A 14,927-nucleotide genomic window follows, 5' to 3' on the forward strand; every position below is an offset into this window, starting at 1 on the left:
GGCATAAAGAACAGTTTTTATTATATAAAACTGCATGCAGGACACGGGGCAGACCACTAGGGACAACAGGGATGTGAAATATTTACATACAGCAATGTAATCTGTAAGATTACATTATACTGTATGTAAACTGTTTGTTTCACTTTTTGAATTTGGCGCCGATCTCCGTGCCCGTGCGTCGCAACGCTCGCAGGGCACGGAGATCGGCGGTGTGATGCATCGAGCGAGATACGGCTCGCTCGTACAGCGGGGAGACAACGCTGGATCCGAAGGAGAAGGTAAGTAAACCTCCTCCTGGATCCAGCGACGCTGTCCCGAGTCTGACTCGGGGATACCGCTTTTGGTATGAAAAATCCACCCCGAGTCAGACTCGGGAATACCGTCAGGGGGGTTAAACAAATTTCAACAAATTAATTAATTTGGAAACGCACAAATTAACGAAAACCCGTTTAACATTTTTTTTTGAAAATTTGGAAAACCAAAAATTAGAAAATGTATAAAAATTCAGAAATTCGAAAATCCGAAAACCTGAAAGTCTTAAATAACTAACTATAAAGTTCTAGGTATTGGAATTTCCTTTCAAATTTGGCTGATAGTGAATGTAACGCATACAAATTTATCCGAAGTTACAAATGATCTGAAATGGCGAATGCCATATCTAAATGAATGGAACGTGAAAAATTATTAATAATAAATAACAATAATAATAAAACTTTTTATCATCATTATTTATTATTAATTTGATCTGTTCTATTTGTTTAGGTGCGGCATTCGTTATTTTGGATAATTTGTAACTTTGGATAAATTCGTATTCATTTAACAGCCAAATTTGAAAAGAAATTCCAAAACCTATAATTTAATAGTTAGTTATTATTAATTAGTTATTATTTAGAATTTTTGTATTTTTGTTCTTTAGTATTTTCAGATTTTCTTTCTTATTTCCGAATTTCCAAATTTTTAAATTTATGAATTTACTAATTTTATGAATTTACAATTTGTGAATTTTCAAATTTACGAATTTTCAAATTTATGAATTTACAAATTTTGATCATAACGAATGACCCGAAAAAGAAAAAAACAAAAACAAAAAACTAATGAAATGAAAACGAACAATTTTTTTCGGCAATGCACATGTCTAGTTCCGACTCCTGTGAACTTGGAGGGAGGCACCGAATGTAGTGCAGAGAGCAGGAGGTGAAGAAGGAGGGGACTTCCAATGCATGAATTTTCCTAGCACGTGATTGGGTATTCTTTGCAAAGTGAAGCTTTATCTCATCTACTAAGCTCTGGAGCAACTGCACTTGCAGAATGCAACTGCATTTTACAAAGTGCACAGCCTATTTGCCTTTAGTAAATCAATCCCAATCATCAATCTCATCTTTGTCTTTGCTCTTGGTCCCCTTTGTTCTTTTAGCTAAACTTTGTTTTTTGGACTTGCAGCCTGGAGGAGTCCTACAAGAAAAATCATACAGTTCACGGCTTTGTAACCAAGATGGTAAGGAATTATTGTGAATTCTATAACTGGCGAATATAGAAAAACAAATATGTAATGCATTTGTCTGTTTCTGGACCTAATAACCATAGCCCACCATAGAAAATTTCCCATGTAAGTGCCTTTCCAGTGCCAATTTAGGTAAACTGACTACGAGTGTGTAAGCAGGGTCCAAGAACTGGATACCCAGAGGGGAGCAAAGACACACACAGAGACCCGAATTTTCAAGGAAGTGTGTTAAGGTGGAAGTCACAACAAAAGAGTAACAAAGCCTATGTGATGGCAACACTCCAGTCAGCAACATCTACAGAGAACTGTGTAACAATAGCCTGGAGTGATACACTACTGCTGAAAGCACCTGGCAGAGGGGGCAGCTGGAAGGCGGGCGTGCAACTGAAGAGGGGAGGCTCCTATCTGTAGAATAGGCGACAATCTCTACTCTGTCCCTCCTCCACTGGAACCTCTTCCGACGCTATGTACACTCTGCTTAGCCAGTGGCTTCCTGTCCCTAACATAACCACATGCAGAATGCATGCCAACTGCAGTAAGTCAGTACTTTTTAATAAGCATTCCCCCATCAAAGATGACTGCAGTGGTCATCTGGGGTAGCAGTACCCAATTGTTCTCCTGCTGACACCTATGGAGGCCTCATAGGTTCATTCTACCCTCCACTCTCTATGCATGGTGGCTGCAGAGCAGCACCACCTATGCAGGGGGAACAAAATACTTCTGCCTACAAATGCCCAGAACATGTACCAAAATCTTGAAAGCTAAATAAAGGCCAGGTGCCAGAATACCAAAAAAGTATTTTTAAAACAATAGACCAGCAAGAAAACTAGTGAAGGCAAAAGATTGTTTCTTTTTCATTTTGGATAAGGTAAGGGCAAGTTATAACCCCTGTAAGGTTGTTTTGTTTGTCATCCCATTCCCATTGGGAAGATTTTAGCCCTGCTCCAAATCCATATCAGGAAGTGAGAGGAAATCCCTACAAAGTGAGGGAAATCCTGGTAGTCACCAAACCTAGTTTATCTACCCAGAAGATACCCCCTCTATTCCTGTTCTGAGGAATGCTCATATATTGGGCTTTTCTTTCCCTTTTGGTTATCATGGTCACAGGACTAATAAAAAAAGTGAACCTCTTGAACTGGGACACAGAGGGCATCAAAGCTGGTCTAACCCATTTCCACTCTATCCAAAACAAACTTAAAATCTCTAAGCTAAAGAGGAATTGCAATATTTTGCTTGACGTTGTAATCTCTGATTCCATATTTCTCAAAATCACATTTGTGATTTTCCTTCATATAAATCCAGTGATACATTTTACAAATGTGCTTTGCCAACTTCAAGAAGCACAATAAGAATAAGTGACAATCCTGTAAGAAAATAAAATAAAAGAACAGCCCAGTTATGTGACCCATCAAAGTCATAAAACTGGCTACCCTTCAATCACACAGATCTCTACTGCCACAATAAGCCACATCATGCAATGGGACATAAAATGCAGGGTGATAGACAGATGCATAACTTAGACCTATTGAAGGGAACATTTTAAACTTGCATAGCATGGCCTCTCAATGGATACAGAAAATTGAGCATTGTCATTTCCCTGAAAAAAAGTGTGAAATTTCATTTTGGCAAAGTGTTTAGGAGAATAGGAAATTACAAAGGCTTTTGGTAGCTTTTTCATTGTAATAGGCTTTAAAAGGCTCTCTAGGTTAAAAAAGCTCTTTACTCTTTTACCATAGACGTGTTCTTGTGTCAGAAATGGCTCCTCCAAAGCCTTGATATTTTTACAGAGATAAAAAAAAACTGATGGAAAGAAGTAAAATTAAAAAGTTAACGTGACAGTACACAAATACATACATTTAAAAAATATAGAATTCTGAATTAAATGAACTAAAACTATCCAAAATAGATACCCCCCCCAAAAAAAAATGGCAGCCGAGGGTAATAGGAACGTCATTATGTGGGCTCTGCATGCTGTACAGCCATGTGCTTTGAGAATTGTACAATTGGAAAAGGTGTCCCCGTGTACCCTTACCTCTTTTTCTGGGGACAACCAGTTTGGATTTTCCCTCACCTTCTTTCTAGGTAACAGTGGTCACCACTACAAGTAGAGAGTGTGAATCTTCCAAGTGGGGACACAGACAGCAATACAATCCTGTCTAATCTATTCTCTACCAAAAAGTAAAAAAAGTTTTTGGCTACAGATATAATTTGCCTTGATGAAGCTCTGTGCATGTATAACATCTAATCATACAATAGATAGCTCATATTTCTGCAAACTCCCCTTAAAGTGACGTTGAGAGCTATCTAATTTAATCAGTCTGGATTTGTAAACTTTGATATATGTTACATGTGTTATGGTATATACACATACACACATGCACCCAAATTATGTTTTAATCAGAGCTCGAATAACATATATGGCCTATATCAGTGGTTCTCAACCACTAGATAATGGCCAACTTACAGGCCACAGCCTCCCTCCTCCAGGATTTTCAGCCATCTACAGACTGCCTAACCTTACACAATACTTTACACAATACCGCCCTATTCCCATATAGCTCCCTATTTGCCAGTAGTGCCCCTAAACCTCCCCCACTGTGCCATTGGCCCCCTGAGAGCTGTCAGCCCTCACAAAGCCCTTAGCATTCCACAGGGTCTTCTAACCTTCTACGGTTTCCTGCAAAGCCCCCAGTGACCCTGACAGACATCAGCCCCCTCCAGAACCTCATCCTCTACAAGGCCATCAAGTCTGATGCAGAGTACTTTTATCCCCCCCCCCCACCAGAACCCTCATCCCCACCCTGACACCCAACCCCATTCAGAGCCTCTTGGTATATTAATAAATATTTGGCTTTTCCATACTTGTATTGTGTAAGTATAAACTTTTTTTTTTTTTTACTGTTGGAGCATGAATGGTTATAAAATAATTTACCGAGACCTGGACTCAATAAGGTTGAGAATCACTGATCTATATCATTGTTGTATTTTGCTTGTTTTGCCTTTATGTGAATCTAACACCAGTGTGTTTACATCAGGAGAATCAAAGACAGAGAACGTCTTATTGCAAATTCCAGAGAATATTCTAAAAGATTCCGAAAGAGCCTATGTAACTGTTCTGGGTAAGTTGTATGTAATCACTTAAAGTAAATGTAAACCCTAAACCTTGTGATTTCAGTGATAAAATGTTAGCACACTAATACTCTAGTATTAGAATGTGGCCTTTAGTTTTTCCTATTCATAGGTACATAGTTCTTCCACCACTAAATACAAAAGAAGACTTTGGCTTTTTTCCAAAGTTTCTGACGGTTTCAGATTGTTCTATTCATTGATAGTACACTAGTAATTGCAAGTGGCCATCAGATCTTTCTTTACATAGATACTACATTAGCATTAAGATGTTGCCTTTAGTTCATCCTAATAATAGATAATACGTTGTGGGCTTTAGATCTTTTTATACATTGATAGTACACTAATGATGTTGTCAACAGTAGTGAGGCTTTTAGATCTTCCTATACTTAGACATTTTTGAAAATAAGATTTGTCCTTCAGTTCTTCTTGTACTTGGCACACCAGTATTCCATACAGAACATTTTAACTACTATCATTAAAACGGTTCAGTAGATTGTATTGCAGCTTTTCAACAAAGTAATCAGTCACATCCAGAAGAGTCTTGGAAGAGGAGTATCTCCATAATCTCCTAGAACAGTAAAATATGAAATTTATTTGGTGGTAACTTAGGCAGCTTAGCTCGTCCTCTCTGGGTCCTGCTATGTGTAAAGCAATAATAATATGCTTCCTGGAAACCATTAAATACACAAGGCTCTGACATTTCTTGATATTTCAAAGATCCTCCTTGATTGATAAAATAGAACGAGTCCAGAGACGGGTAACAAAAATGGTGAAAGGTTTGGGGAAATGACCTCAGGAACTTAATATGCACAGTCTGGAGGAAAAAAGGGAAAGGGGAAACACGATTTAAACCTAGTACATCAAGGTGGTGAATAGGGTTCAGAAGGGCAGTTTTTTTCGATATGAAACCAAAACAGAATGTGGAGACATGATCTTGAACTAACTAGAGGAAAGTTCAAAACTAATCTTAGAAAGTATTATTTTACTGAAAGAGTAGTTGATCCTTGAAATAAGCTTAGAAAAAAGTTAACGAAAAAACAAAGATAAATAAAGAAATAAAACAAACAAACAAACAAATAATGGAAAGACTTGATGGACTACTCTGTCTTTTTCTGCCATCACTTTTCTATAATTCTATGATTTGTCTCTTTAATAGGAGATCTGATGGGCACAGCTCTGGAAAACCTGGACCATCTCCTGGCCTTGCCAACTGGGTGTGGAGAGCAGAACATGGTCCGCTTTGCCCCCAACATCTTCATTCTGCAGTATCTGCAGAAGACTCATCAGCTGACCGATGACATCAAGAGCAAAGCTATCAAATTTCTCCAAAGTGGTGAGCTACTCATTACAAATGATTACCTATATATCCAAAATTGTTATTTTAACCTTTGCATTGAGATTAACAATAATGTTTAGACTATCTGCTGACGTCCGCTAGTCCTGATGACTGCCCTTTGTTCCAGAATTATATCCTCATGAATTAGGATCTACAGTAAGCTGATACCTTTAATGTATAAACCAATGCACTGGATTAAGACCAAACAGGGTCCCAGTAATAGGCACCATCCATATATTTACCTTGTTCACATATTACAATATAAGAAAAGTATATCAAATCTTTTCACCTCAAGTGATATTAAAGGCAATTTTTTTTTTAAATAACAAACACGTCACACTCATCTGTTCTGTGCAGTCAGAGCAGCCCTGATCCTCCTCTTCTCAGATCCGCTGCTGGTGCTCCTGGGCCCTTCCTCGTGCCGAGTGCCCCCAGAGCAAACAGCTTGCTGAGGGGGCACCCAAGCAGGCTCGCTCTCGAGCCACTGCTCTGCATGTCCACCCCCCCTCTCTCCTCAATGGTCCACTGGCTGTGATTCGTAGGAATGACTTCCGTTGCTGTCTCAACCAATGAGGTGGGATAGCCCCTGGAGAGTCGAGGCTCTCGTGCACATCCCTGCATTGCGATGGGGCTCAGGTAAGTATTAGGGGGGCTTATGCACAGAGAAGGTTTTTACAGTACCTTCATGCATAGAATTCATGAGAGTAAAAAACATTGAGCCTTTAGAACCACTTCAAATATTACTGAAAGTATCAGATCCCACAATTTAACATTTAAAAGGTCCAGTAGGTTTAATGAGGATGCAGAAAGAATACATAACACTTAATGCAAAACCTCACACCCGAGACCACTTCTCTAGTGTGTTTAATTCAATCCTGGGCTTAATCATAGAGATTGAGGCAATCAGAGAGGGGAGCTGTTAAACCTTTACATCTCTACATAGGCATATATGCTTTTTTAACGGACATACATGCCTTAGGAGCTTTTCATGGGGTGTCTTGGAATTGTGGCATATACACAGATCATCTTCAATATTACTACTTGATTCCCTGATGACCTGTAAGTTATGCCTCCAATATCCTCCCTTATATATCCAAATAGATTATAAACTCTTTCTCCTTCTTTATCCTCTTTTACACTTTAAACAACTGACATAGAACCCCAAACTAAAACTTACCAGGAAACCAAGCCAGGAGTCTGACAGCTTGGACTGAGAGCTGAGCACTTCCAGGTTCAGTGTAAAGTGAGGGGATAGGAGAACTGCAATCTTCCATTCTCCATGCTGAACTTGCTGGCAGCAAACTGGAGCTCACAGAGAAACTTGCTTTGAAGGTTTGCTAAAGTTTAGCTGTGCAAAAACTGAACAGATGGCTTCATCACCCACTATGATGAAAATAGGTGTGATCATTTACACAGAATTTTACTATATTTGGGTGCAATCACCTACGTAATCTTCTCCAGTGTATGTTAAAGGTGCCAACTTTATAGTACAAGCCAGCTGACTTTACTTACCAGCAAACGTCTTTGTTTGTTGCTTGTAACTCTTATATTGTTAAGACTGATTGCCCAATTACCCTCTTGTATACACATGTACTTGATGCCTGTTTCTACATATGTCTTATATTAAAATCAATAAACCATTTTGACAAGAAAATAGGTGTAATCTATTGCTAGTGAACATATGAGATTAAACCACAATGGTTTGATAATTGTCATCTTGGTAAATCATAACCAAGGTTTGATTATGACAACCAACTTTTTTATCGAAGAGATGTATAACCCCTCAGCTTAATTAAACCTAGGTGACAGGAAGGAGGGTCCAGAGGTAGAGATAGTCAGTACGGAACACTTTCCAGAGGGTAGTATTGGGGGCATTAGTGGTAGGTTAACTAAAGCACATAAACCCAAGGTAAGTATAGTAACAAGTCCTAGTTGCAATCTCAGAACACCCAATAAGAGGATGGTATGTCACCAGTCTAAACTACGTGGCATGTTCAACAATGTCAGGTGCCTGGCGGACAAGATGAGTGAACTAGAGATACTGTTGTATGAGGAGGATCTGGATTGTGCGGGGATTTCAGAGACCTGGTTCAAACGCTGTCATGATTGGCTGGCAACCATTCATGGGTATACCCTTTATCGCAGGGATAGAGAGGGTAAAAAAGGGAGAGTGGTATGCCTATATATCATGAATAATGTGCAAGTGAATGTGAGAGATGACATCACTAAGGGAGCTAGGGAGGAAGTGGAATCCTTATGGGTAGAGTTCCAAAGGGATGAAGCTAAGGGAAAAATATTACTGGAAGTATGCTATAGCCTCCTAACCTGAGGGAGGAGGGGGAGACGGACCTCTTATCACAATTTGGATTAGCAGCAAGGATTGGAAGTGTTATCATAATAGGGGATTTTAATTATCCAGACATACATTGGGCGGAGGGAACCACAAACTAGTCTAAGGCTAGATAAATGTCTTGCAGGACAATTTCATGGGTCAGATGGTAGACACACCAACTAGAAATAAAGCGTTACTAGATCTACTGATTACCAACAATACAGACCTGATCACGGATGTGGAAATAAGGGGCAATTTAGGGAACAGCGATCACAGGTCAATTGACTTCAGTATAAATTGCACATAGGAAACATAAGGGGAACACAAAGACACTGCATTTCAAAAGAGCCAACTGCCCTAAACTAGAAGACATAAATTGGGATAAAATCTTAGGAACAAAGAACACGGAGGAGAGATGGGTTCGCTTTAAGGGCATATTAAATAGGCGTAATTACTTTTATTTTTATCAGTCTTCATGAGTGAATCGGGGGGGCTTCAGTAACCCAAACTGCAATATTGTCCTCATGACACTTTACAGGAACCACCCTCATGGCTAACAGAGGACAGAAATAAAATTAGACTTGGGAAACTTAACATGAATTAATCACCGGGGCCAGGTGGCTTGCACCTGAGGGTACTTAGAGAACTCAGTCAAGTAATTTCCAGACCATTGTTCCTCATTTTTATTGACATTGTACTAACTGGAATGGTAACAGCGGATTGGAGAAAAGCCAATATAGCACCAATATTTAAAAGGGCCAAAATACATCCCTGGGAATTACAGACCAGTTAGCCTAATAGTATGCAAGCTCTTGGAGGGGATGATAAGGGACTAAATACACGATTTAGTAATAAAAATGTTATCATGAGCAGTAATCAGCATGGAGTTGCCATCTAGATAAAGGAAGGCCTGTAGACGTGGTCTATCTGGATTTTGCAAAAGTGTTTGACACAGTTCCCCATAAATGTTTACTGTACAAAATAAGGTCTGTTGGCATGAACCATAGGGTGAGTACATGGATTGAAAACTGGCTACAAGGGCGAGTTCAGAGGGTGGTGATAAATGGGGAATACTCGGAATGGTCAGGGGTGGGTTTTGGGGTCCCACAGGGTTCTGTGCTGGGACCAATTCTATTTAATTAGTTCATAAATGACCTGGACGATGGGGTAAACAGTTCAATCTCTGTATTTGAGGACGATACTAAGCTAAGCAGTGCAATAACTTCTCCGCAGGATAGGGAAACCTTGCAAAAATATCTAAACAAATTAATGGGGTGGGCAACTACATGGCAAATGAGGTTTAATGTTCAAAAATGTAAAATAATACATTTGGGTGGCAAAAATATGAATGCAATCTATACACTGGGGGGAGAACATTTGAGGGAATCTAGGATGGAAAAGGGACCTGGGGGTCCTAGTAGATGATAGGCTCAGCAATGGCATGCAATGCCAAGCTGCTGCTAACAAAGCAAACAGAATATTGGCATTAAAAAAAAGGGATTACCTCCAGAGATAAAACAATAATTCTCCCACCCTACAAGACTCTGGTCTGGTCACACCTGGAGTATGCTGTCCAGTTCTGGGCACCAGTCCTCAAGAATGATGTACTGGAAATGGAGCGTGTACGAAGAAGGACAACAAAGCTAATAAAGGATCTGGAGGATATTAGTTATGAAGAAAGGTAACAAAAAGGTTGAATCAAAGTGTTCATTGGTGTCTGTAACATTTCCAGGTTTGACAGTTTGGATTAAAGCGGAGGTCCACCCTAAAATGGACCTCCGCTCATCGGAATCCCCCCCCCCTCCGGCGCCACAATTGGCACCTTTCAGGGGGGAGGGGGGTGCAGTTACCTGGATAATCCAGGTAACTGCACCCACTTCCGGGATAGCTGTCTGCGGAAAGGGGCGTAGATTACGCCCCTTTCCGCAACTGCCCGCCCCTTTGCGCAAGTGCCCCGCTGCCTGCTGGGAAACACACAGTTCCCAGAGGCAGCGGGGACGTCCGGATTGCGCCGTGCGCCTCGCGCATGCGCAGTAGGGAACCGGGAAATGAAGCCGAAAGGCTCCATTTCCTGATTCCCATACCCAAGATGGTGGCGGCAGGACCCGACAGACGACCTAGCGATCGGCTTCGGGTGCCGACATCGCGGGCGCGCTGGACAGGTAAGTGTCACTATTTTAAAAGTCAGCAGCTGCAGTATTTGTAGCTGCTGGCTTTTAAAAAAAAAAAAAAAACGCGGAGTCCTGGTGGACTCCCGCTTTAAGCCCTCTAAACTCGAGTCCATTCTTACCTACAGTTTCAGCCCTGAGGAAGGGGTAGGCATTTACCTCTAAACACATTGGCTTCATTTGATACCTTTGTTTAAAGCGGGAGACTCACAAATAGTTTTTTTTAAAAGTCAGCAGCTACAAATATTGCAGCTGCTGACTTTTAAAATAAGGACACCGGGTCCATCGATGTCGGCACCCGAGACTGAACCGTCCCTCTGTCCCCGGATGCTGCCGCCGCCATCTTCTGTATTGGAATCAAGAAATAAGGCCTTGCGGCTTCACTTCCCTATTACGCATGTGTGTCCCAGCAGACAGCGTGGTGGGACGGGAAGAGACATAGACTCCCGTGGGAGTCTATGTCCGGAAGTGGGTGCAAATACCTGTCTTAGACAGGAATCTGCAACCTCTCCCCCCTGAAAGGGGCCAAATGTGACACTGGAGCGGGGGGGGGGGGGGGGTCCGAAAAGCAGAGCTTCAATTTTTATGTGAACCTCTGCTTTAATAAAAACTTTGGTTTGCCATTTTTGTTTCATGAATGTTTGTACTGGGTGCTCCTCAATACCCACGCTAGTGTTTTGCCACCCATTGAGTGTTCTGTGTGGAACCACCAGAGAAGTAGCAGCCAAGACCAGAACAAAGTCTATCTGTACGGCACATTCACTTCACATCGGCTCCAGAAAAGGAGGATTTAATTCTGTGACAGATCCAGGAATATCAATACCTCACTCATACTAGGCCACCACCTACACATTAGTTGTTTCAACCGGCAGGAAGAACCTGACCAATGGATTTGGGCTTTACAGACATTCTTATTCAAGCCCCCTTTATGAATGGGGAATGAGGACCATTGTTTGTGTCAGAGTATTGATAAAAGTTGGTTATTACAAAAGGTCCCCAGCACTCTTTAAAGCTAGCCAACAAGTCAGTTGGCTATAAAATGGACTATTGAGGCTCGCAAACAATAAAAAAAATATAGCAGAGAATGGTTAAGTTTGTGTGTTGTTTGCTTTGATTGTTTTGTCTTTTATCATAATAGCTAATGAAAACTAAAATAGTGAATAGCTTTACTGAATGTCATTACTTTATTTTATATAGGATATCAGAGAGAGCTGATATTCAAACATTTTGACGGGTCATATAGTGCATTTGGATTGAGTGATAAAGAGGGTAACACATGGTGAGTTATTATCTTTATTATGCATTATTTATAATATGTGGTATTATGGATCAAACTAGACATGTGCATTCATTTTTGTCTGAATTTCGGGTATTTTCGTTATCGTTTTAACAAACTATAATGTACACACAGAATCTGAAAACCGAAAGATCCAACATAAACAAATGCTTTATTTTCATTTTCATTGCAACAGTTTGATATAGATAGGAGATTTGACATGATGCTGACAATAGCGATCTGTGTCTATCGAACCTGTGGACAAATGTGCCGAACCATAGCTCTATTAGTCCAAGATTATTCTACATAGAGAGAAAAGATTCAACATAGAGAGAAAAGATTCAACATTATAGAGACAATAGCAAAAAAGATTGAATGCGCCTAACCTAACTCTATTAGTCCAAGATGATTCGACATAGAGAGAAAAGATTCAACATGAAGATTCGACGAAGCAGTCGCCGCGAGCGGACATTTATGGTCAAATGCTCCGCCCATAGGCTGTAGAAGAATTCTAATGTTGGTTGACTAGTAATAATAATTAATAAATATAATTATTACTAGTGTCATACATTAGAATTCTACTATAGCTTGTAGGCGGAATATTCAACCGGAAATGTATGACTGCAGCGTCGTACAGTTTCGCTGCTCCGTCAAATCTTCTTAGAACATGCGACAGACACCATAAGCCTTCAGATGCGACCTTAATTATTTCGGATTTTTAGATGAATGCATTTTTTAACAAAACAAAATAAATAAACACGAATTTCGGGAGTAACTAAATTTTTCGGACGAAAACGAAATTCCGAAACAAAATATTTCAGTGTGCACATGTCTACATCAAACAATGAAGGATTTCTGAATGCAAACTCCAAACAAACAATGTCAAAAATATGACAAAGTCGAAAAAAGCTTTACTCGAACAAACGTGCAGTGTAAGTGTCAGTGGTGGAAGAAAACTGTTTGCAATAGCTACAAGTATGGAAATATATGAACTTCAAAGCCATGAAGGCCTTTTTTTGGCATTAACGCAGGGTACACATGGACTGAAAATTACTTTCGGTACTTGTGTATTGCTGTCTGTTCAACAGAAGTCAGTCTAACGATCAGCTTCTGTCAAATGGTCATGCTGGAAAACATCATTCGATCAGCTCTTGCAGCCAATGGCTGCGAGTGATGATCTGTGCATTCAGGTGGGAGGATCTCCCTTGTCAGAATACACATAGAGCAGCAAAGGAGAACCCTACATCACACATCGTTTGTGTTGATGCGGGGATCTGAAAAATGTTTTATTCGGTTGGAAGAAAAAAAAAACTGAACATGTATACCCTACTTAAAGAGGAACTGCAGTCGGCTCACATAATTTGTAATAAAAACATCTTTGCGATACTGAAGCTTCCCTCCAACCACTAAATCAACACTCAGACTAGTTGACTCAGGGATAATACTTTTCGGCTCCTAACTCACTAACAATTCAATTGCAGGTTAATTAGCACAAACAACAAAACAACAATAGGTGAAATACTCTTTATAATCTGTGTCTAGCCAGACTAGACTCATTTACATTATACAAGACACAGACAGGTGGCTGGAGGTGATGATATTAGCATCTAAGAGTTTGTGTACCAATAGTGTGATTCAGTCTATTGCTAACATGGCATTTACATATCCAGAGTCTGTGTGTCTTCGTGTCTTCAGGGGGGCATGGATCTGAATCCAAGTAACACCACCTCAGGGGTCCCCAGGCATACAGCTCACAAAGAGCACCGTTCCCCCAAATGCGAGGGCCCATAATCAAAAGGCAAGAGGCTCGTATTCTGTCCCCTCCAATAGCCTCTGTCCCGGCTAGGTCTGTCACAGAAACCAATCAGCTTCCAGTTTTTTTTTTGTCAAAGCCTAATTGAACAAGCTGAATTTGGAAGCTGATTGGCTACAATGCACTGCTGAACTAGAATTTGTACTCTCCCACTTCAATAAATCAACCCCAATGTAAAGCCTTGCTGGATTGTAATTATTCATCAGTTTTATCAGCAGAACTGATTACCAAATACTTTATGCATTAAAATTGTATTGTATCATAAGACATGCTTTATCCAAAATCCCTATATAGCCACATTTTATAACAACGGACAAAATTCAGAACATTATCTCTATTTCATTATTTATTATTCAACTTTTTTGCAGGCTGACAGCTTTTGTAGTGAAATCTTTCAACAATGCTCGCCCATACATCTTCATAGATGAAAGACACTTGAAAGAATCGTTCGACTGGCTACAAGGGCACCGTAAGGAAAGTGGGTGCTTCAGAAATGTGGGAAAACTCTTTCATAGTGAATTGAAGGTACAGTAAAGTTTGTTAGAAATACATGGAAGTAAATAACTACATGTCGTATGTGATAGAATCCCATCAGTTGTTTACTTTCCTCGCTGATTGCCCACTCAGGCCCAATGGGCTATATTGAGAGGAGACAGGTGGCATCTCACTTGCTTTCTCATACCTGGAAGTACCGGGATTTTTACAGACTGTCAAACCAGATCCGCCTGCTAGGCAGTAGCGGCCCATCCACAGGGGGTGCACGGGCGCCGCCCCCTCCTATCCATGCGCCTGGCCCCCTAATCTACATGTGGGGAGCCAAGCACATGGGATTCCAATGTTTTTTTTTTTTTTTTTGAAGCACATGATTAGAGCACGAGGCTCTAATTGGCTTCAAAAAAGGGTGAGCTCAGGGAGCAGAGCACTGTGCCCCGAGCCCACCCACTTGTGTGACAATAGCAAATTAATATTCGCTATTGTCTTTGTAACGAAACGTCCCACACTCTGCTTGAGTGCTTTCATCATACACCGCTTCCTTCCAGTCTGAATATAGGTATCAGATATTCTAATCGCTGACAACCATAAACAAGACAATACTCGTTTGGTTGCTCACCAAGAACTGTTTATTGAAAACACAGATAATACTCTGGACAATCCCCCCCCCCTTTGCATTCCGGGCAGGGTAGGCTGTCCAATCAGCAGGGAGAGCTGTTGGAGAAATCCCCCTCCCTCCTCACAGCAAGCACACTTACACATCCCATAATATCCAAGGCAGACAGACACAATAGAACAGTGCAATACAGCCACACCCCAAACCCCTGACTGAGACACCGATTGGCCGGGAGTCTTAGAACTCCTGGCCAATCGGGGTCTC

At 40.7% G+C, this 14,927-nt stretch overlaps 1 protein-coding gene across 1 annotated transcript in view; it reads left to right on the plus strand.

Annotated features, from left to right (window-relative positions):
* The window catches only part of LOC143930915 (alpha-2-macroglobulin-like protein 1), a 139,133-nt gene that overhangs the window by 96,614 nt on the left and 27,592 nt on the right, over positions 1 to 14,927 (plus strand). Inside the window, exons 22-26 of the mRNA XM_077455601.1 lie at positions 1,441 to 1,495; positions 4,537 to 4,620; positions 5,787 to 5,963; positions 11,664 to 11,745; positions 13,924 to 14,080. Coding sequence (XP_077311727.1) covers positions 1,441 to 1,495; positions 4,537 to 4,620; positions 5,787 to 5,963; positions 11,664 to 11,745; positions 13,924 to 14,080 — 555 coding nt within the window. The remainder of the gene's footprint in view (positions 1 to 1,440; positions 1,496 to 4,536; positions 4,621 to 5,786; positions 5,964 to 11,663; positions 11,746 to 13,923; positions 14,081 to 14,927) is intronic.

The sequence above is a fragment of the Lithobates pipiens genome, unplaced genomic scaffold, assembly GCF_037356315.1.
Source record: "Lithobates pipiens isolate NorthernLeopardFrog02 unplaced genomic scaffold, aLitPip1_a1.2 Scaffold_25, whole genome shotgun sequence".
Taxonomy (NCBI): domain Eukaryota; kingdom Metazoa; phylum Chordata; class Amphibia; order Anura; family Ranidae; genus Lithobates; species Lithobates pipiens.